This window comes from Manduca sexta, chromosome 28, assembly GCF_014839805.1.
Source record: "Manduca sexta isolate Smith_Timp_Sample1 chromosome 28, JHU_Msex_v1.0, whole genome shotgun sequence".
Classification (NCBI taxonomy): Eukaryota; Metazoa; Arthropoda; class Insecta; order Lepidoptera; family Sphingidae; genus Manduca; species Manduca sexta.
Genome location: NC_051142.1, coordinates 2,803,357 through 2,826,224, shown reverse-complemented (window position 1 = coordinate 2,826,224; position 22,868 = coordinate 2,803,357). Strand labels below are relative to the sequence as shown.

The window sequence follows — 22,868 nt, the reverse complement described above, 5'->3', positions numbered from 1 at the left end:
GAGAGCTTCTAAGACTTTTTAAAGTAAATCTTTTGACTTGAACTTTGAATTTAGTTAAATCTGGAAGTGTTAACTTGGAAGTATCATAACTCCTTCCTACTTGATAGCTTCATCTTTTTAATGTAAATCTTTTGAATTATCTGTCCTTCGATCACGTTATTCACATATTTCTCTTTACAACTTACATTTATATGTATAAATCAATAAAAATCAAAATGTAAGATATCTTGCAATTTGATTTTAAATGTTTTCGTGTATCGTAAATCAAAACGATATAGCTCATTTCTGAGATTGACTTCATTCGATGCTCTAAGTTGTAACTAGTTTATGAGTACTTAGTCTAAATACTATATTCAGTCTGTGATACGAAACAATATTAACTACTTAGCTTATTTTGGTAATAATAATTTTTCTTTTTCTTTTTTGACACTTTTAATGATTTTTAATGGTCTATAGAGCGCATGCTTTACAAGGTTTTTTTATCTACAGCCCGGTAGAGAAAGGTAAAATTTTCCGAATAGGAACCTGTCCCAACATATTATAGGAACAAATAATAATTAGATTCTAGATAAGTTCTACATAAAGTGAAGCCGACAGGAATAGCGTTACATAGACCCTTCGCCTGCTACAGCCTCTATTTAAAATTACAATATGATATATTTTTATTAAAAGCAATGAATACAAACCCATCCGCCCAAATTGAAATTTACTAGAGCATAAAACACACTGTAAAGATCAATTTACGCGAAAACCCGGTTTGTGTATCGTGTTTAAAAAACTGGGAACGTTTTTTTAAATAAGCTTTTGCAACGTTTCTGCTCTGGTGTGTGCGTTTGAATATATATAAGGCAAAGGGAGGTTCAGAGATAAGCCCAAAATAAACACAATCCACGGTGAGACAGTGTGTTGCGGATGTTTGAGGGATTGGGGCTTTTGCGTAATGCCCGTTGCTGATGACTGATGCTTGCTTGCAGTCGCGAAGGGTGAAATTTTTCCAAACGTAATCCGATGCAAAAAGCGATTGCCTTAGTTAACATATCGCTGCCATTTTAACAAAAAACAAAAACTAAGACAGACGTAAATAAACCTTAAAGGGAAGCCGGTAGGAATCGGGTTGTATTGACGCTACGCCACTGCTTGCTTGTTACCTTTCGTCTTGGTTTCGGCTTTTAGGACTTGTATTTCCTTTTTATGAATAGACTTGTGGTAGGAATCTTATGTATTACAGTCCAATACTTAACAATAAATAATTAAACAATACTTTGTAATTCAAGTTGTTGGATGGTGTTTCTACTGTTTATGGGCGGTCGTATCGCTTACCATCGTGGCTACAGGTGAACGCCAAGCTGCCTCGTCATTCAAAGTAATAATAAAAATATATATCTATGCATAACTACGAATAGAGAATATAATACTTTAATAAAATTGTATTCTGTTTCCCTTTACAATTTGTGATCTTGTTACCATACCATACCATCTCAGTTGCTGAAATATTTTCCTTAAAATACTAACCTAATATCCAAAATAACTTCAGACTAATATTGGAATCAATAGAATATTACCTAATTTTAAAACTCTCGCCTTTAAATATTATATTTATAGAAATTTCTCGAATTATCTGAAATCACAACGCGTCTCCGACTTATATTACATTTGCATCCATGAGCCGTGAAGACAGCCGCCTCTCAGATCAGCTTCGTATAATGAAATCTTTGATTGGATTCCCTCTGTTATCCCATTCAGGGTTTATAGCTTTTACTTATTGATACTAAAGTCAATATTTCGGTTCAACAATAAATTTTACTGCCAATTTATCGCTCGTCAATCAATAATATTACAGTAAATACGAATTCGACAATTCGAATGGAATGATATTAATATTTGCATCACGCGTCCGAAATGATTTATTGTTGAAATGATTCATGAATTGATGTTTATGAATATAATTACCTAAAGTAATACTTTAAGAACATAGGTGCACGCACACACACTCTTGACTTTTATTCCTGAGGAGGTAGGTAGCGCAATTTGTGTACCCACATGATGCATTAGATGTAGAATTAAGTACTTAATTGGTTTGACCATTCTTCTGCAGGCATTTTTTTTATTTCTAATTAAGGTTACTATCATTTTTTATTGAAATTTTGTTATTTCTTAACACACTTGGCGAAAACTTAGTTGCACCTCTGGCAACGTTCAGGAAAAAGGCGTGTCGTTGTTGTATGTGCTATTTGGACAATACCTCAAAACGTTCACTATTTGATATCGTTACGTGTGACTTTTCTTGTCAACAGTGTCGCATTGTTAAGTTTTTCATTGTGTTCGCGGTACATATCTCCAACCTGACCGACCGGAGTATCGTAACAAGCTTGTTTCCGATACCAGTTTCCGACTCTTGGAATTGAAGTTTATGCTACAATTTTCTGGATAGGTCTTGTTACGTAACACTAATGTTATAGTTACTTTGTTTGGAAGAGTTATCTGCTGACTTACGACTGAATGATGTACGGCAATCCGACATGACCGGAGAGAGATCAGGCGCAGTTCCAACGGCTTTACGTGCTTTCCGAGGCACGGGGGTATTATAAAGCCAAGTTCCTGACTCCGAACTGCGACTGAGTAATTTTGGCCCGACCCGGGATTCGAACCCAGCACCTCAGCTCGGTAGTCGTATTCGTACCGTGTACAATTACAACTTTGCTACTGAGGCAGTCAAAAATTCTTCAAACAGTAACGCTAGTACAATCTTGCTTGGCGGTAGAAATAGACGGATGTTGAGCAAGTAGAGCACAGTTAGGATAGTAGGACAGTGGAGCCATCCTCAGAATGTACATAACTCTTGACTAGCAAAGCCAGAGATAACATTTTCAATGTATAGACATTATGTCTAGTAGACTGATATTGAAAATAATGGCGAGAGTCGTATATCCTATTGCTTCTGCCAACAATGTGGAATAAAACTTCTAAGTTTCCAGTATACATAAAATTATCAATTGCTTGCGAAATTATGTTCTAATTATTTTATTCATGCGTCCAAAATTCAAACATCCAAAATACATCTATTTGACAATTTTAAATGTAGATACTTCGTAAGAATTTTCTTCTCCTCACACCATGCCTTTGTTCAACGTTCAGTAACTATCAACTATGTATTTGTTGTTCTAATACCGCCACTATTCTATTTATTTTAAAGTAGCAATATCTGCATATTGAAACATCCTTCTCATCGAAGCCGCAGCTCAAGTTTATTTTAGATCTATATGCATGTTCAACTCAGACCTAATAATTGATCTACTTTAGTTTTCCCCAAAACTGAATATTAATTCTATTGATCTTAGGTAGAATAACTGGTACTTCGCTAGTTAAAATTAGTTTGGATGTTAGGCTTGCTACTTGGAAAATATGTTAAAGCCTGACCAGAAAAATAATAAAACTACTTTAATGGTACAATTTTTGCTTTTTCGTATTCAACTTAATGTTGTAATGCATGCGATGTAGTGGGTAGACACACACACACACACACACAACATCACGCATTTTATCCCCGAAGGGGTATACAGAGGCGCAACCATGGCACCCACTTTTCGCCAAGTGTGTTCCGTCCCATGATGTGATAGGGGGCGAGCCTATCGCCATATCGGGCGCAAATTCCAGACTCCGGGCTGATACTGAGCAGAAAAAGTGGGTAGTGGGTAGGCGCTTTGTAATATAAGGTCTTATTGCCACTATTTAAAACTGGCAGATAAACCGGGCAAGTGACTTCTTTATCACAACATTTGTTGGTATTCCATAATATACAGGGTCATTATGGCATTGTGTTAGGTACTAAATAATCTCACACTCGTTTTCACCGCTACTGGCATTATGAGAAAATCAACCATTAATAACGAATATCACCAAAAATCGTGAATTCATTTTTCTGACTTTTTATTATTTTGTAGAATAGTGTCTGTGTGACTGTAAGTGTAATGTTTCCGCTGCGACGAATTCTTTAGAGTAAAAGTGGCATAAAATCTTGGAAAAAGTATACTTTACACATAAATTTTACACTACAATTTACACTTTTTTATTTTACGTCTACGATTAGAGTAATTGTAAAGTTTTATTTTCCAGGAGATAACAATGTGTACCATCGTAATATTTTAATTGTTAGTTTTCGTTGTTGCGTTATTTTATTATTTTCGTTCTATAATCACTTTTCTCCTTACAATATAACATAGAAGCCAGTATACCTAATTCTAAAATCCTTTTAATCACGGCATACTTTATTACTGCGCAGGATTAAACGGAACACACGACAGATGGCGCTAAATCGAATGGACGCGTGACAGTCCTAAGGCTGATGCAATTTGTTGATTGTCCGATTCTGCTCGAAATGCGATGCGACAGCCGTCACATTCAGTTAAGAGTTAGCCCACATTGTAATGGACCATAGATGTTAACGTTTTAAATAAAATCGACACTGCCTGCTAAGGATTACGAGCGAATAGGCTTTAGATCTTTAATCTCACAGGAGTAGGACCATTATGTTGCAGAAATATAGCAAATAAGTAAGAAGAAAGCCCAAATATATTTTCCTAATCTCTACGGAAAGTCTTTCGTATGCGAAGGGCCGTTTGGGTAGCTACCAACGTAATGACTTTCTATCTCCAAGCAGCAGTATGCGTGCACTGCTGTGTTCCGGTTTGAAGAACATTGTAGCCAGAGTAATTGCTTTGCATTATGAGACTTAACATCTTATGTCTTAGGGTGACGAGGCAGTGAAGCCACGCAATATCTACTTTATAATTCAAAGTTCTGTATGGTGTTGCTACTGATTTTGGGCGGTTTTATCGCTTACCATCTGACGAGCGGCTTGCCACCTTCGTCAGTTCATTGCAATTAAAAACAATGTATTTCTTTGAACAGCTTAAAAATGATTTTTAAAATTACAATTGTTTGATGAACATTTCTATAAGTTTTTCGCTGATCGCTAAGACTAATTTAGGTCGGGGAAGTCTACGTTTTCATAAATCAATACTAATCAATGTGTTTATTCATGATTACCGTAATAATGCTTGACTTGGACACGGGGTTATAGTTTATTTTTAATGTCATGGTCGTGAGAATCTGACTTCATGGTAAAATAATAATATTTAATGTTATAGGTACTGATAAAAATCATCTAAAAAGAGTTTTAAGAGTTTCCTTGGGGTTCAAAATCCTAATAAGGATTCATCATCATCAGCTTATATCTTTGCCCATTGCAATACGCGCCATTTTACGTCTTCGGCAACAAAGATTAACTCCACAATAACCGAAAGGAAACTATAAATAAAATAAACATAAATGAAAATATACTTAGACTCAATGAAAAACATTAAATAAATACAACATATGTGACACATTTCCAATAGCTTTCTCCGGGTAAGGAAAATAGAAGCAATAATTTCAACACAATGACTCCGGAACTATTCTCGAGGCTGTAACAAAGGATTCAGGGATGTAGCGGTATTGCACGTTGCAATTACTGCATGGCTTTAATTGGATTTTGAATTACAAGGAATGCTAAAAGCGGTGATAACCTAGTTGGGAAAGAAGCGGTCTGCGTACCGAAGGTTCAGATTCCAAAGCACACAGCTCAGAATTTTTGAAGTTTTGTATGGATTGTAGATTATTGCTCGCATTAACGGTGAACATGTTTCGTAAGGATATATCTATACGAAGTCAGTCAACCCGCACAAATTCAGCGTTGTGGACTATGGCCTAAGCCCTCTTAGTAATAGAGGAGATCCGTTCACAACAGTGAGACAGTTTATAATGCAAGGCTGATTTAATAATAGAAAACAAATAGAGTGTGTAATAAATTTCATGCTTATTTTCTTCAAGGTATAGATCGACTTCAACGTTGACGGGCACTTCAACCATAACCAGTCCCACTAAATTGTTGAAAGCTGTATTAGCATTTCTCTAGCTTCCGCAGTAATTAACGGTTCAAATGTTTATAGACATTTATTTTCTCAAAAGATTACAAAAAATCGCTTGCAGAGAAAATACAATAATTGAAATGAAATATTTAAACCGATTTAGCTACGCTATGGTATTCTAACCTGTCTAAGGTTCAACAGCAACGTCTGTGTGTTTTTTGTTTACTAATTTCAATGTTTTATTAACGAGAAATCCTTCAAGATGTGGCTTTTCAATAGTTTTTTAAAGGTGCGTATAGATTTAGTATCTTTTATGCTCTTTGGAAATTTATTATACAGCTGTGCTCCCTCAAATAAAATGCTGTTTTTTCCGTAATTTGTTTTTGGAAAAGTTAAATAGATGATATGATGATAGAGTTAAATAGATTAAATGAACAAACGATTTTCATTGATATCACCCACGGACTTTACAAAAATCGACCAATCAAGATAAAGTTTGATCGTAACACTCACATATTATTGATTGACTGGTTAACGCCGGTGGCAAATCATGAAAGCCAAGTTAGTTTAGCTTAGCACGTATGGTTGATATTTAACATACTTGTGCACCGTAAACTATATAAACTAAGCCATGTACTATGTATAATTTTCTCAGCTTGGATTCCGGTCTACAACCCACATTATTGTTGGATAAATCTGGAGATACGTTTTAAGTAGCTATTGTTCCAACCAAGAAACAAAATCTTTGATTCTGACGTTGCATCATGACCCAAAAAAATGTATGATCAAAGCAGGATACATCAAAATAAGCAACACATGTGTCACGCACAAAAAAAATGTGACTAGAGCAGGACCCATCATAATAAGCAATACAAATATCACAAAATCACCCGTTCTTAACTCTTACTCACTAATACTAGATTCCATCATCCACAAGTCCGCCTCTGCAGTCGTCCAAAGGACAATATGACAAAGCCGACTGGTGGCTTTCTTTAGTTATATCAGATAAGACGCAATTAAAGGGGCGAGCGCCTTGTTTGTCGCACAATAACCTTCTGTACACGGTCGGGTTGTGTTCTTAATTATAAGTCGCCGGTTGAAATTAATAATGGCTTACGATCTTGATTATAATGTGAATATGATTTGTGTTTAGATGGCTGTTTACTAATTGTATGTAAATAGATAAAAAAATAAGTATTGGGTTTTTCTGCTCAGTATAAACCTGGAGTATGGAATTGATGATTGATGATTGATGGTTATAGGCTCGTCCCCTATCAGATGAGACGGAATACATGGAGAAAAGTGGGTTCCCTTGTTGCATCTCTGCCTACTCCTTACGTGATAAAGTTTGATATGTTTTTTTTTTTGTTTCTTGATAAGGAAATAAAGCTGGTAGGCACATATAGGGTCGAATATTATAGCTACAGAGTGGGCTAAATCGTCGACCGGTACCTGCCATCTTTCCGGGCAGCTCAATGTTCTTACATATTTTTGTTGCAAAGATTTTTCTTAGTTCTTGCAACTCGACTACCTAAGACTAGTTCTCATTGGGTATTTAATCCTGAAGAAACAGTGTAAAAGAACACACAGTGTTACCTATGGAATGGAAGACAAGACTTTGCCTTATACAGTTTTTAATATACCCTATCATCAACCCAAGGAAGACAGAGTAACCACTACTATCACAGGAAATGTAAAACCCGTCAGTCATGAACTGGGTCAAATTGAGCCGTATTCGCACTTTTTATGAACAGGTCCGATATCGAATATTAAGCCGGACGGTTTATTTCTACGCGGGTCGCTCCCGTGCAGCCAACCCTTTTAAAACAACCCACTCCACTGCCACTCTCGTTTAGCATTGTGCTGATGTTGAAAACAATTCAGACCTTTTTGAACAAATTTTGTTTTTTTTTTTTTATTTTGAAGTGCTCGGCATAATTTGTTTTATAAATTGCTTTGTTTCGTCTTGAAACGTAGTTACTGAGATGTTAACAGATTTAAAAATTGTCAAGTTTGAACTTTATTTTTTGTTTGGTAGAGCTTATATTCTAATTAGTACCGCAGTGCCGTACTGTAGTATTCTAGATCACAAATTCCGCGAACTCTCAACGCTCTTAATGCCTTTTTAACAGCACCCTATATTTTGTCGTTTTTTCGACTGATTAGAACGTGATCTAGTATGAATGTTTGCACTATTGTAAAATTTACTCATGAGACTATATTAAATTTCACGTAGTTTTTAAGTACATTACTGACTTGTTTCATATTTTACAGTAGTTATATGTTATTATTAACTTAATTAGTGTAACTGGTTTATCCGTTCTAATTGAAATACATAAATAGTAACAACTTTGAATAGTGCAGCTCTAATATGACGGTGTCACTGTCTCTTATAAAGCTGTAGTCTTGCATTTTGTCCAGTATTTTTTTCACTCGTCTATTCTATTTCGTCTTTCTTTACAACAAAGCATGAGTTTCCATTGGTATTCATGGCTCGCATTTATCGGTATCCAAACGATCATAACTACCACATTTGTCTACTTACTTATCTAATTCCATACTAGCTTACACAGTTCCGTTTCTGTGGCGCAAAGTTGACGTAATATTTTAACATCCTCATTTTTTGTAAATGCAAACCTTTAGCGCTAATTTAGTTCTGTAAATTTATAAATTGCAAATGTATAAAATTTACAATGTTCATAACTATACTGTGTTTTTTTACGGACTCAAACTGACCTCACTGCATGGTAACTAGAGTGGGATCCGATTGAATGTCTACTAACGAGTGACGATCCCTCGGCAGTCGACTCAATTATGCCGGCCTGTGGGAACTGGATCTGCACAAGCTGATCCCGGAACGCGACACACTTACGTAGGCCACTAAGGCGGGTTTCAACACGTTCTATATGGAAGTTGCCATCCTAGTAGATGTAAAATGTATCCTACCACCAGTAAAATGCTTTATAGCGTAAAATAACAACATTGAATACTTCTAGCTTGAAATATTGGAACCGCGACACGTCGATAGGAAGTCCCAATAAAATATATTCAATAATCCGCACCAAAGTAGTTCATTCACGCGTAACTAATCTCTACAAGAATATGGAGCCGAAAAGGGGTGTTTACTCTGTGTTTTACTCAATGAATATATTAGAACCAGGTGTTTTATATACTCCAAGAGTTTGAATGAACGATTATATCAAAGAACTGTCGATAGTTCCCAAAAGAACAGCGAAGTTTATATTACAAAAAGGGAATTTCAGTGTAGGTCACATTATTAGAAATATATTTCTTTTTTATTAACCTTTAACTAAAAGAAATATAATTGCAAATATTTTTTATATATTTATATATGTAAAATAAGTCTTAAAAAATTATGTCAAAGTGAAAAATTAATAACTAAATCTCCTAATTTGCTATTTTTTGCTGTGACAACGTAACATATTTTCTCTTCATTTGAGAACTACTCTTAGATGAAGATTTCACTCGTGAAGACACTTTGTATTTCATTATTTCGCTTGAAACGATTATTCTGTTGAAATTCAATCAATTTTATAGTCCTTTTTTGAATTAGAGCTACAATGTACATTTTGTACATAACCCTCTTTAGATCTGTTCCTGGTTACTAAAATTATTTTGTATCGCGGTCTTGTTTCGCACATATTTTTTTGCATAAACATAATTGTTGTGTTCCGGTTTGAAGGACATTGTAGCCAGTGTAACTACTGGACATAATGAGACTTAACATCTCACGTCTCAGGATGGCGAGCGCAGCGGAATACCAAACAATATTTAGTATTTCAAGGTGTTGGATGGTGTTTCTACTGTCTATGGGCGGTTGTATCGCTTACCATCAGGCGAACGGCAAGCACGTCTCGTCATTCATAGCAAGAAAAAAAAACTTAAGTGTGTATATTTTATATGTCTGTTATTTATATACTATTGTTATGTATTCTTATATATTTATATATGTATGTATTTGTGTATAATATTTATGTATAATTCTATCTGTACAGTGTACACCACAACTGCCCTTTCTTTTCCCTTTTTCAATGCCCATGTCATATGGTTGTCTGTAGAATATTGCCTCGAGTTTTAACACCGCCAATTGTACTCTATCTATAAGTGGATATACTTACTATGTCTTTTTTTCTCATGTACACGTGTACAATAAAGAATTAAATAAATTAACAAACATACGACACATCCACATACAACTATTGGCCACAAAGTTCATCAAACCAACTCATCAGTGATATCGCCCTGCAGCACTGCGCTAGAAATAGACAAAGCTTAACACGTCAAACAAACACATTTTAAACCGCTCAATAATATACGACCTACTTACAAAATAAATAACAAAAAGCCAATCTCCTAATACACATTCAAAATTGTATAGAAACCCACATGAACGGCACCCTCTGTGAGGGATTTGAAACAACTGCGATGTTTTGAAACTGTACCCATTGTGTCGCTTTACAAAGAGCCGAGTCAAATTCTATTAGGTTTATATTGAAAAATGGATTTAGAAATGATTATGGGGGTTAGAACCTCCGTATAAAATATGTCAATAATAGTTGAGACAATTAGAAATACGACCTTTTCAATATAGATACAGTGAAGATTGGAAATATTTTATTCTAGAATATCATTCGCTTTAGTAAGAAAGTGGAATTAAATAAATATTTTATTGTTTATTTTTTTTTGTCGAGTAGTTATTGCTTTGCCTGAGTTTTGAGAGACTATTTGAATTATTTCCGAACAATTACTATACATGTATACATATGTATACGTTCCAGCCCTTATAATATTTTAACTTCAAATCTACAACCATATATACCATATATTTAAAAAAAATCGTATTAACCTCACACAACTAACACCTGGATACATGTCTGTCCTGTAATGCCCGTATGTTCCGGCCTTTGTACGGGACAAAGCATTTTTTATTCAGTACTAGAGCAGGAAATAAATTGAATAGACGATTTATAATGCAGAGTACAAAAAGGATTTGTCTTTAAGAACGTAGTACAATATAACCTATTTTATGAGTTCATTGAGACTTTCATAGTTATTTATCCCCAGTCAAAGATTCAGAGGCAGATCGAAGTAGTACTGAAGGATATGAGATAAGGTCAAGATTCCGGAGACTATATCATGGATAAGGCGAAGTGGAGAAGAAAAATGAGGAACGCTGACTCCACCAACAATCTATTTAGACTATCATAGTTACCAATCGAGTATGAGTTGAGTGCATCTACTTAAGACCGTGCAGATGCTCTCAACTTGTTATAACACTATATTACAATAGGCACTGCAATTTGAGCGACTGTCAGTTTTATAGAAACGTTGTATTTTTAGCAATAACGTTGCAATATGCAAACAAACAAGCTTAAGAATAACCAGTCTTACTACTGCGAGTCCGGCTTACTTGTCTCAAAGGCATATTAATAAACCAATATTACCTTTACGTAGCATCTTAAGTAGACATTTAAGGTACTTAACTATTTAATAAACAAATCTAGAGTACCTGTTGTCAGCTAAGTGGGCGTTGTTTAATTACACAGCTCAGGTTCAAAATTATCACATGACTTAAGATTTCATTTGAAACGGTGTTGATTTCATCATCATCATCAGCCACATAAAGTACACTGATGAACATAGGCTTCCCCCATAATTTTCCAGACGGACCTGTCGAAAACGGCCTACATCCAACGTGTTCCTGCGACCTTTAGCAAGTCGTCTGTGTTGATTTATTATCTACTTATTGATTTGTTACGATTTAAGATGCTGATTTCGACTTGACACCGTATCAGTTGATGTCGCACTTAAGTAGCATCTATATAAATGATGTCGCACTGAAGTACTGAACCGAGTTGCATCTAATACGACCCTTAGAATTAATTTTAAAATAAACATACTTTGTGTATTTATATAATGTAAACATACGCTACAAAATTTACCAAAATTAATTTTCCGCCCCTCCTTAACTTGAGAGCACGCGTCGACAAGAATAAATAAGCGCGAAATAACGTCACAATCCGCATTCCCGCACAAATATCCCACATGTAAGGCAAATTGTGGGGAAACGCGAAGCACGGCTCGCATCCACAAAGCCTTTACGAATATAACCGGAGTACAAAAGGTAAATGTGTGTGCTAATTGATTACTTTATTTTTGAATGTGTACACATACATAGTATTGACATGGGGGTTTTTATGATCTTCTTGTGTTGTATGTTTTGACTGTGTAAGAGTGTTTTTTGGCAAAAAGGAATAATTTAAAGGTCGAATATATCTGCACGGATATTGCAAATAACTATTTTTAGGTTCTGGATTTTTTATTCATCTATATAAGTATATAAAAATGATTTCCTATTTTCCTTGGTTATGCCATCACGCATGAACGGCTGGACCGATTCCACTATTTTTTTTGTTGTGTTTGTTATTGCCAGGAGACGGTTCTTATGAAAGAAAAAATTCAAAAAATTGCGCGGAAAATTAGAAAAGTAAAAAACTTAACGAAAATATTAATTTTATATAACTGTCAATTGTTTGAAATAACTGTCAGCGATTGACAGAATGCGCGCTGTAAATTGATACTTAAGACGGGATAACGTCTGTCGGGTCAACTAGTTTCAAATAAAAAGCCTTTAGAATAGAATAGAATTTCTGACGACAAAAAGTCAAGAAGAGTGCCGTAAACAAATGACTACAGCATGGATTAAACACGTCAAAGCCACAAGTTCCTTATTCCCTTAACACAAGACTAATAAAACTCCGTGACACAATATAAACCTTTAACGACCAATGAAGTATGGTTTACGAGCTCGTATCACTCAAAATGACTTGAGATATTCGCACCATTTTAGATCTTGAATATTGCGATGTTATTTTTAAAGCTTCTTAGTTAACAATAGAACTGCGAAACAGAAAGGGTGATTTGAGCAAAATAAAAGAAAATTATAAAATATTCCAACAAAAAATGTAAAATTGACAAAGACTTTTTTGCATGGACATCAAAGAGTAGGTATTATATTTAAAGGAGCATTATCCATTGTTCTCGGTTAAGTATTGTGACAATTTGCATTTGATTTTCAGGTCGGACAACTACAATTTTCTTAAATTTCATCTCTACCACTTTCAAGCTATAACTTCGAAATACTCTATACAAAGAATACAATATGTGAAGAAAACAGTAGTCGATGTTGTAAAACCGAAGAAATAGGAACTGGCGGGTGTGGGCCAACCAAATTTAGATTTAATGAATGCACAAATTATACGAAACTGCGCATCCTGCGTGCGCACAGATAGTGTGCGCGCAGTGATTCAGTTCTACGATGCTTTGTACTTACACATATTAATTACAATCAAGGTATTTTCAAGGTATATGTCATTAAGTTAGTCACGTTTCAATTATTAGGTGATTACTGCTCTCATTGGTGAAAGTCCTTTTCTAAAATCAAATTTCGATTGTATTCGGTCCGGGTTTAAATTTTGCCTATATGTTAATCCAGTGTTTGTTATATATGCTACAAATGATAACAACAAGACAAGCCCGATTTCTTTTTACTTTTGTTGTAGACGTGGACGGAGATATGAACAATAAATAATGTAATATTAATAATATTAATGACTGCCTCGGTGGCGTAGTTGTATTGAATGTCCGGTACAATAGCGCTCTGAGGTCCTGGGTTCGAATCCCGGGTCGGGCAAAGTGATATTTGGGTTTTTCTGCTCAGTATCAGCCCGGAGTCTGGAATTTGTGCCTGATATGGCGATAAGCTCGCCCCCTGTCACATCATGGGACGGAACATACTTGGCGAAAAGTGGGTGCCCTAGTTGCGCCTCTGCATACCCCTTCGGGGATAAATGCGTGATGTTATGTATGTATGTATGTAATAATGTAATACTAGCTTTTGCTCCTAGCTTTGTCCGCGTGGTACAGTTTTTCTGGTATAAAAAAGCCTATTCCCATCCCATGGTTTCAAACTATCTCCATAGTTGAATTTATTACGTTCAGACAGACAAATGTCGTCGGGAACATTGTTTTATAATATTTAGGGATTAAGTTTACAATTTTGTATTATTAATAAAACAAAACCTAAAAATCACAACGAAACCTTAAAGCAATCAATCACAGGAACTAACGTGAAAATGTGCGAAACACCCTACTGCTTCAAAATCAACTGCACCACGACATCCAAAAACAAAAGACACGTGATACACACAGCGACCGATACTTCCAGCGTGTCTACCTATATTTGTCATAGCACGGGAATAAATTTAGGAACAATAAACTGCGTTGTGCTCGCGTGTTCGCGTGTTTACGTGTTTACGAGACGGCTTGATTGATAGGCGTCTGTTTAGCGTTAGACCGGCTGTGGGTGGCGAAGACTGTCTTCGTAAGGACTTATTTCTATTAATAAAGGCCAAAATTAACTGGGATTTTACAATTAGAAACGATTTTTATTCATAACTAGTTGACAGACAGACGTTGTCCCACCTTAACTATGAATTTGCAGCGTGCATTCTGTCAAACGCTGACAGTTATTTCAAACAATTGACAGTTATATAAAATTAATATTTTCTTTAAGTTTTCTTAAATTTTCTAATTATCCGCGCAATTTATTGACTTATTTCTTTCATAAGAACCTTCTCCTGACAATGACAAACACAACAAAAAAAATAGTGAAATCGGTCCAGCCGTTTGAACGCGTGATGGCGTGACCAAGGGAAATAGGGATTCATTTTTATATATATAATTACATTACTTCATTACAGTATTTTTTTACTAACAATGTTTTCAATGAAATGTCTTTCGGGGTCGCTAGATATGCTGGCGAACATTAAGGGATGTAAGGCCTCGTTCTAAATATATTTCGAATACATTGAATTTGCAATTAAACATAGGGAAAAATAATCATATGAATAAATTAACTTGATCTAAAATTAGTGATCTTTTTTCTTCATCTTTCTGATTATGATTTATTCAAAATTAGATATGGAGATTGGAGTCTTTTATCCCGGAAAATTTTTCCACACGGGCGAAGCCGCGAAGGAAAGCTAGTTAATAAATATTTGTTCTAATTAATAATAATCCCATATATTTTAATAGAATTGTTATAAAATTTACTGGAAGCAAGTTGCGGATGTTTGTAGCAAAAAATTCTGACGAAGGTGCGGACGGAGTACATCAGAACGAGTAATTGGCTCACCTACATACCTCTTAGGGTTTACCGGAAGCTAGATATCTTTAACGCACATCTGACGTGTTTATTTACCTGTGGGATGTTTTTAAAAGTATTAATAAACTCTATTTAAATATTAACTGCTTCGGCGTAGTTGTATTATGTATAGTATTCTGCTGGGATTTCGGGTTGGATCTCTGTGTCGGAAAAGTGATATTAGTTTTTCATCAGTATCAGCCCGTATTTACAATTAATGCCAGATATAGCGACATATAAGCGGCGATAGCCTAGTTGGGTGTGGAACGGACTGCCAAGACGAATGTCCGCAGGTTCAGATCCCAAGAGCACACACCTCTGACTTTTCTAAAATCATGTGTGTATTTCTTTGTGAATTTATCGTTCGCTTTAACGGTAAAGGAAAACATCGTGTGGAAACCTGCACATCTGAGAAGTTCTCTATAGGAATTTCGAAGGTGTGAGAAGTCTACCAATCCGCACTAGGCCAGCGTGGTGGACTAAGGCCTAATCACTCTCAGTAGTAGAGGAGGCCCGTGCTCAGCAGTGGGCAAGTATATAATACAGGGCTGATATTATTATTTTATTATTATTATAGCGATATTTTCGCCCCCTATCATATCGTAAGAAGAAATATGTACGGCAGAAGTGGATGCAACAGTTACGTTTGTGCAAACTCTACATATGTTGATAATTTGTGCTTTGATACTTATCTTGAGAAAACGTATTACTTAGATAAATTTGATGTTTTGGCATATGGACAACGTTCTAGAATCTAGGACTTGGATTGTATATGTACTGAGTGTCATACCAAAATATGCACTCCGGAAAAGAATTACATGAATAAAGATAGTATGGAAGATAAACGGAATCACAAGGTGATCAAAAATTCTCTAAAGAGATTTTAACATTCTCATGACCCTTGAAGTTAAATATTGATGCATACCTAAAATTGCTTACGTTATAAATGAAGAAATATACACTTAAAACTGAATAAAACATGAAATAATGAGATGAGATCGTTTCGGAATAAAAACCAGACCCTGTAAATATTATAAATATGCCTGACCAAGAAAATAAAAAACCTGCTCGGAAGCGTCACTTTTACTTTATCGTGTCGAAGTAAATATTGTTAATACAAGAAGTTCCATACTTTAGCTCAACATAACGAGGATTTTTATTTTTCTTGTCAGGTTATATATGCAATACACAAAACTTGGTGGCAATCGGTGTACTTGACAAAAAAAAATTGCAAAGTCTCAAAAGGGCTACTAAGTCATAAGAACATAAAATATAACAGCAATAACACTTAGAAAGCAAATAAATAAATAAAAAACAAAATAACAACTCAGATACAGAATTTAATATATTTAAGATATATTAAAATAGACACAACATGGGAGAAGACTATGTCCAACAGTGACTGATGTTGATAATGATGAAGTACCCTAAACGTTTGTAGTTTCCTTTTCAAAATCTATTATAATTATAAAGATGAATCCCTATTTCCCTTGGTCACGCCATCACGCGTGAACGGCTGAACCGATTTCACTATTTTTTTGTTGTTGTGTTTGTTATTGTCCGGAGAAGGTTCTTATGAAAGAAAAAATTGCGCGGAAAATTAGAAAATTTAAGAAAACTTTACGAAAATATTAATTTTATATAACTGTCAGCGATTGACAGAATGCGCGCTGCAAATTCATAGTTAAGACGGGACAACGTCTGTCGGGTCAGCTAGTACATTTATAATTATATTTAAAAATTTCACCGGATCTCATTACCGAGAAATATCTCTTCCATCTGCATTGTGTTCCGCTAACTGAAAGATCGTCTGTGTTTTATCTTGCTTGTCTTCAAACGAAGAAATCTACATAATAACGTAAGTTGTGTCTGTTCGTGTAAATACAAACGTTTGAAAACTAATTTATATGTGTTGTAAAGCCTTTATAATGGATATTACAGTTGCAAACAACAAATCTCTTACTAAAATATCCCAATATCTTGTCAAAAGAAGTAATTTTCTGAATATTGTTACTTGTAATGGCTTCCTTTTGGATTTCTTTATCTGTATCAATTGCTTGGTTTGGCCATATTATGTTTAGGGAACCTGGAAAATAATCTAAGACGAAACAGGATTGTTAGTTAGTAGTTTCTGAAATAAAATCTAAAACGAATGAGTGGTGTTTAGCAGTTTGTCTTTTATATATTTTTTTACATACGATCTTTGTTTAAAAATTCCTTTTCCTTTGCATTATGGTTTTCTTTGAATAGAATACTCGTACTGATATTGTTCTATTTTTTTAAAGAGTCTACATCTATGGCGAATTTGAACTTCTATTGTCGTCTCATTGCTTGGTTAATTATATATAGATTTAAAGATCGAAGCAACTAACGTATTTCTTTTTAAATATAGTCTCGTAAGTGTGAATTTGTTTCTTTTTTACAGAAACTGTTTCCTTGTAAACAATTCTTGGCCTTACTTTTCCGCAGTTTACTAACAAATATGCATATAAAAACTTAACCACACCCTCATGTCGTTAAATTCGCGAAATTCCCGCCTCGCTACATAACTTCGGGATTAATCTTCTCCGAATACTGGTTCAGGGCCGGCTGCAGGCTATTTTCAAAATGGGGCCACGGATTAATAAAATGGCGTCATTATTTCATACTTTAACAACCGCGGTGAGACGGCTACAGAAACTATGTAATTTACATTCGTTTTAACGATTGATCTACTTGTGAATTATTGCAATTTCCTACGTAATAAATGTTTATTACTCTCTTAATATGAACAATGTTTGTTAAAGTTTTTTAATGAATGGCTGGATTGCGTGGTTTGGTAATATCATATTGTATTTTTAATACTGTAAGCAAAATAAAATTTGTCGTAATATTTCTTGTGTCTATCCATTAATCTGATGCGAATAAATTTGTTCTTGCCAAAAAACATAGAAAAAGATTGTTGGGAACATAATTTTAAAACAAATTCTGCATTTACTAAATCTGACTATGTTAGGCACGTTTCATAACCAAAGAAGTTCATATTTTAAAACTATCATGATAAAGTCCAAAATACAGATACGCTCCAAAAATTTCACCAGCTCCGACGCTGTAGTCGTTAATCTTTGACGCATCGCGGAATACCGAGACAATGAAATTTCACTTCCAATTATACCAACTGTATACGGGGTCATTTTGACATTGTGTTAATAAATGTTACTCGAACCGTAGATTTAAAATAAAAAAGTGTAAGTTTCGAAAATAAATATTTAAAACTGATTTCAATTTTACACACTCTAATGCCACTACTACTATTATAAGTCAATTCGTCGCAACAGCAACATCACATCTTCAATCAGAAATACACTCACGCAGACGCCATATTCAAACTGGCCAAAAAATTTAAAAGTAAAACCGAAATTTTTGATGCTAACATTCGTTATTCGTGGATGATTTTTGGCAAATAGCAGAGGTGAAGACAAATATGTGGTTTAATTTATTAACGGAATGACAAAATGACCCTGTATAGTTTTTGTGACTATCGGAAACCGGATCGGCTTTAATGCGATCTTAGCCTGGAGTTAAGAGATTAACTATTGAGGTCAGCTTGCCGTCTCTGAGAGGTTTATCTGTGACGATGACCTATCTACCCTATACGTACAACATTGTGGTATCGAATATTGCCTTTAGTCAACTGCTGTATGTGTTTCTAGGGTCTATTAATGTAAGGAACATTAATTCTTCTAATGTTTTTTTTGGAATCGGATGGTTGTCGACGGGCAAGATTGTTTTGAACTATTCATATCGTTTTGACACCAAGCTTAAAAAAAATGTTACACCACCGCAAGTAATGAATATTAATTTAAATAGTACCTTTTGTATTGACCTATGTTGAAGCGGTTTGGGTAAATAGAGAGGATGGATAATGAAAACTATAATAACAAAAAGGATATTTAAATAAAGCGAGTGTTAGTAAAAGTCGATAGGGGTTGACCCCATCTGACTTTAGAATGTCAGATGTCTGGAATACTTGATTGGCCAAGTTTAAACAGGCGGGAGTACATGAGAAGATTGAGTGATGAAAGTGGAGGCATCGAAAGAAGCGTCGCCAGATCGAGTAAACGTTAAATGAGAATATTCAACTTTGCCATTTAATAGCCAAATAAATTCCAAACATAAGAATTATATTGTAAATTGCAAATTTTCTGTCCAATGTTACATTTTTCAGAAATCACTTTGACAGGTACATCTAAAAATAATTATAAAAATTACGACAATCAATAAGCGATTAAGGTAGTTGCCTATTCCCTAGGTAGGACCCCCCTATCAAATATCCGTCACCCAAATTAAAAAATATCATTATGGTCTATTCTAGGCGCTGCTGATAAGGAGGCTGACGAGGAAGAAGGTACAACAGGAGCCGCAGCGCCCGCAGAGGACACCGAAGAGGAACCAGAGAGGGGCAAGCACATACTGCCTCTTACAACGCACCCGCCCCCTATGTGAGCATTTTTAATTAACAAGTGTGATCCAATAATGGCGGCCAACGAAAGCCGTTCTCTGAAAGGCCCAAATTTTACCTGCAAATCTTTACACCTCATCATCGTAGTAAATGTAACTTGTGCTATTTTGAAAAACTATATAGTCAATCAACTATAATAAATAATAATAATAATATCAGCCCTGTATTATATACTTGCCCACTGCTGAGCACGGGCCTCCTCTACTACTGAGAGGGTCAATCACCTACTCTATGTTAAAATATCTGTATATTTCTATGTCATGTATTTTAATTTGATAATCTAATGATTCTATGTTTCAATACCTGAATCATTAATTTTAATAACACATATTTGTTTCAGTGAGGTATCCGCAAGTCAGCAGGACTTCTTCAAGATGTTGGACGAGAAGATTGAAAAGGTATATGAATTGTATTTCATATTTATTTTAATTTACGGTATTTACCTCCGAAATAACATTGATTTTTTTGTTCACAGGGCAAAGACTACGACTCGTCAAGTGAAACGGAAGTCCGGCTAGAACAGGAAAGGCGAAAGATACTCATAGAGCAATGGCGGTCAGCTTCCCAGTCCACGCAGTCCTCCTTCTCGCACTCCAGCCCTCCAACACCGGCGAGGAGGCGCGGCCCCCATCGGCCCATACCGCAGCCTCCCGAGCGACAGAACAGCCCGGGCTCGAGCCGAAGATGCTACCGACAACAGCACGTTCCTGACGGCATGTCGCCTCCTCCTAGAAGAGCTCACAGCGCCCAGTCACATCACCAGGAATCTAAACAAGTCAATGGAGATAACTGGCAAGACCCAACTAAATCTCCCGTCAAAAGACCGCAAAGTGCAGGAGCTAATTGGAAAAATAATCCCAAAGTAGCACCTTACAATCAAAAACCCAAGAAGGAGGAAAACAGACATAAAGACACAGATACGTCCGGATCAGGAAGAGATATGTCCCAAATAACGTTCAATCCCACATTCCAAACTCATAGTCCAGCTCATACTGCCAAACAACAGCCATACATAGCTCAAATTATAAGTTATCCGATGTCCCAACAAGTGACACCGCCGTCGCCTCCGAAATACATCGCGCCTCCCGAGGAATACCAGGATCCTCAGAACAATGTTGTAGATAATAAACAAAGTAATCAAAGACAGACGCCAACGACACAGGTGACGACGCAGTCTCATATCTACTACATCCACGGGAATGCTACGACAACTATTAACCAAGATCTAGCCCAGCAACGACAACAGACTGCGATACATTTGCAGCAGTATGTGGCGATGAAGCAAGCACAGCAACAGATGTTCACGTACTTGCAAAGAAGTCCGCATACTGTATTTCCCAATGTAGACTATACTCAAAATCCGCCCCAGGCTCGTATGTACGAAGGAGAAGAATTTGCTGCTCAATTCGGCCATCCAGTCTTAAGACCGCATAGCGCCCCGCCGGTCAACGTAGTCAGGCCGATGGCTGTACCCCCAGGCTTCGGGATGCCTGAAGGTGCACACATGGTGCAAGTGCCGATGTGGCCTCACATGACCCCGGTAGTCTCTACGATGGGACCGTGGATGCAAGGGCAAGTCCCGCCCGAAATGCAGTATTACCCTCAAACACAATTTGTGCCTATGTACCGGCCGAACTCAGCGGGATCCGCCGGGACGTTGACAAGATATCAGAAGAAAGAATCGAGTGACGGTGAAGTGAAAAACGTGTGCCAAAGTATAAACCTAGTCAGACAGAAACCGATAGGACAGATAGTGTCGCTGCCAGGCCAGGAGCTGACTGTGTGTAACAATGTGAGTGAGAGTACGAGTCCCGCGAGCGTGAGCACCGACAGCGGCGTGTCCCCCGGCAACAGCGTGCCCAGCTCCAAGAACGCGTTCACCGCCGCCAGCGCCGGCGACACCGCCACTCTCATAGACAACAAGAACAAAAAGAACAAGTCCGTACAACCCGCGAGATCTCTAAAGAATTCTAAAAGTCTAGACTCTTAGGAACATTTGTAATTATGTAGATTTTCTAAATGTACGTAGCGTCGAGTCGTTATGACTGTGTATAGTGAAATTAGATTCCAAAGTGCTTATTGTATTATTGTGATTTTATCGAGAAAGTTTTTTTATCGATCGGTGTTAAAGTCGCTCTTATTGGTGTAGTTACAATTTATCTTTAAAATGGATATCAATGCTTTCACTGCAGTTCGATTGCGAACGTAATTTAATGAAATTCTTCGAAGCGAATCACTATAAAATGTAAGCCGTATCTGTTGTGAACACTGCGTAAAATATAAAAAAAAAACGTATTTCATAAGTTATTTATTACATTCATTTAATTTGAAACGGGTAATTATTTTATTTATCGATAATAAAATCTATTCGAATCTAAATGTATGTTTAGACAAAGACATGTAAATGGTACCTCTAAGTGCCGAATAAATGCATTTTAAATTATTCAATAATAATGATGAAGAACATTGACATGTTTTATTTATTACAGAAAACTGTTAACCTATATTACAACCTAATCGAAAATAAATTATAATGTAAAAGAAATCTGTAGTTGTACTGCATGCGGGGTATGGCAGCGCTCTGAGGTCCTGGGTTCGAATCCCGGGTCGGACAAAGTGATATTTGGGTTTTTCTGCTCAGTATCAGTCCGGAGTCTAGAATTTGTGCCCGATATGGCGATAGGCTCACCCCCTATCACATCATAGGACGGAACTCACTTGGTGAAAAGTGGGTGCCCTAGTTGCGCCTCTGCATATAAGTCGACATATATATTGTTACGCGCCGCTATCCTAGCCGATGACATCGGGCGTTTACGGAAGTATTCGGCTGCGCGGGCAGGCTGGCAGAAGAGAAGATTGTCACGCGGCGACTATTTTATTTTTTATTTCTCTCTGGTTGGACGTTGTCAAAAGAATTTATAAAAATTGTATTCTGTAATTATTTTACTAATATAATGTTTAATGTAAAAAGAGCGTTTAACATTCAGAAGTGGGATTACACAAATGCATAATTTAAAGTTAGATTGAATTCGAATGTGAAGAGAACTATCGGAATAAATCTGTGATGAATCATTGAATGCCAAAATTAAAATTACCAGTTTTTAGTTACCATGGCAAACGTCTACGTCTGTTGAAGTAAATATGTTGGGAATGCCTATGGAATTGATGTCTGTACATTACTACGATTCATAACAAAAACTTCGTTATGCCTGCTGCTTGGCTCACTGGAGAGGGT

At 36.1% G+C, this 22,868-nt stretch overlaps 1 protein-coding gene across 1 annotated transcript in view; it reads left to right on the top strand.

The window, feature by feature from the left end:
- The window catches only part of LOC115443315, a 96,221-nt gene extending 74,122 nt beyond the window's left edge, over positions 1-22,099 (top strand). The window contains exons 3-5 of the mRNA XM_030168671.2: positions 19,487-19,613; positions 19,974-20,031; positions 20,109-22,099. Of these exons, the coding sequence (XP_030024531.1) occupies positions 19,487-19,613; positions 19,974-20,031; positions 20,109-21,623 (1,700 nt within the window). The 3' untranslated portion in view covers positions 21,624-22,099. The remainder of the gene's footprint in view (positions 1-19,486; positions 19,614-19,973; positions 20,032-20,108) is intronic.
- The last annotated feature ends 769 nt before the right edge of the window (positions 22,100-22,868 follow it).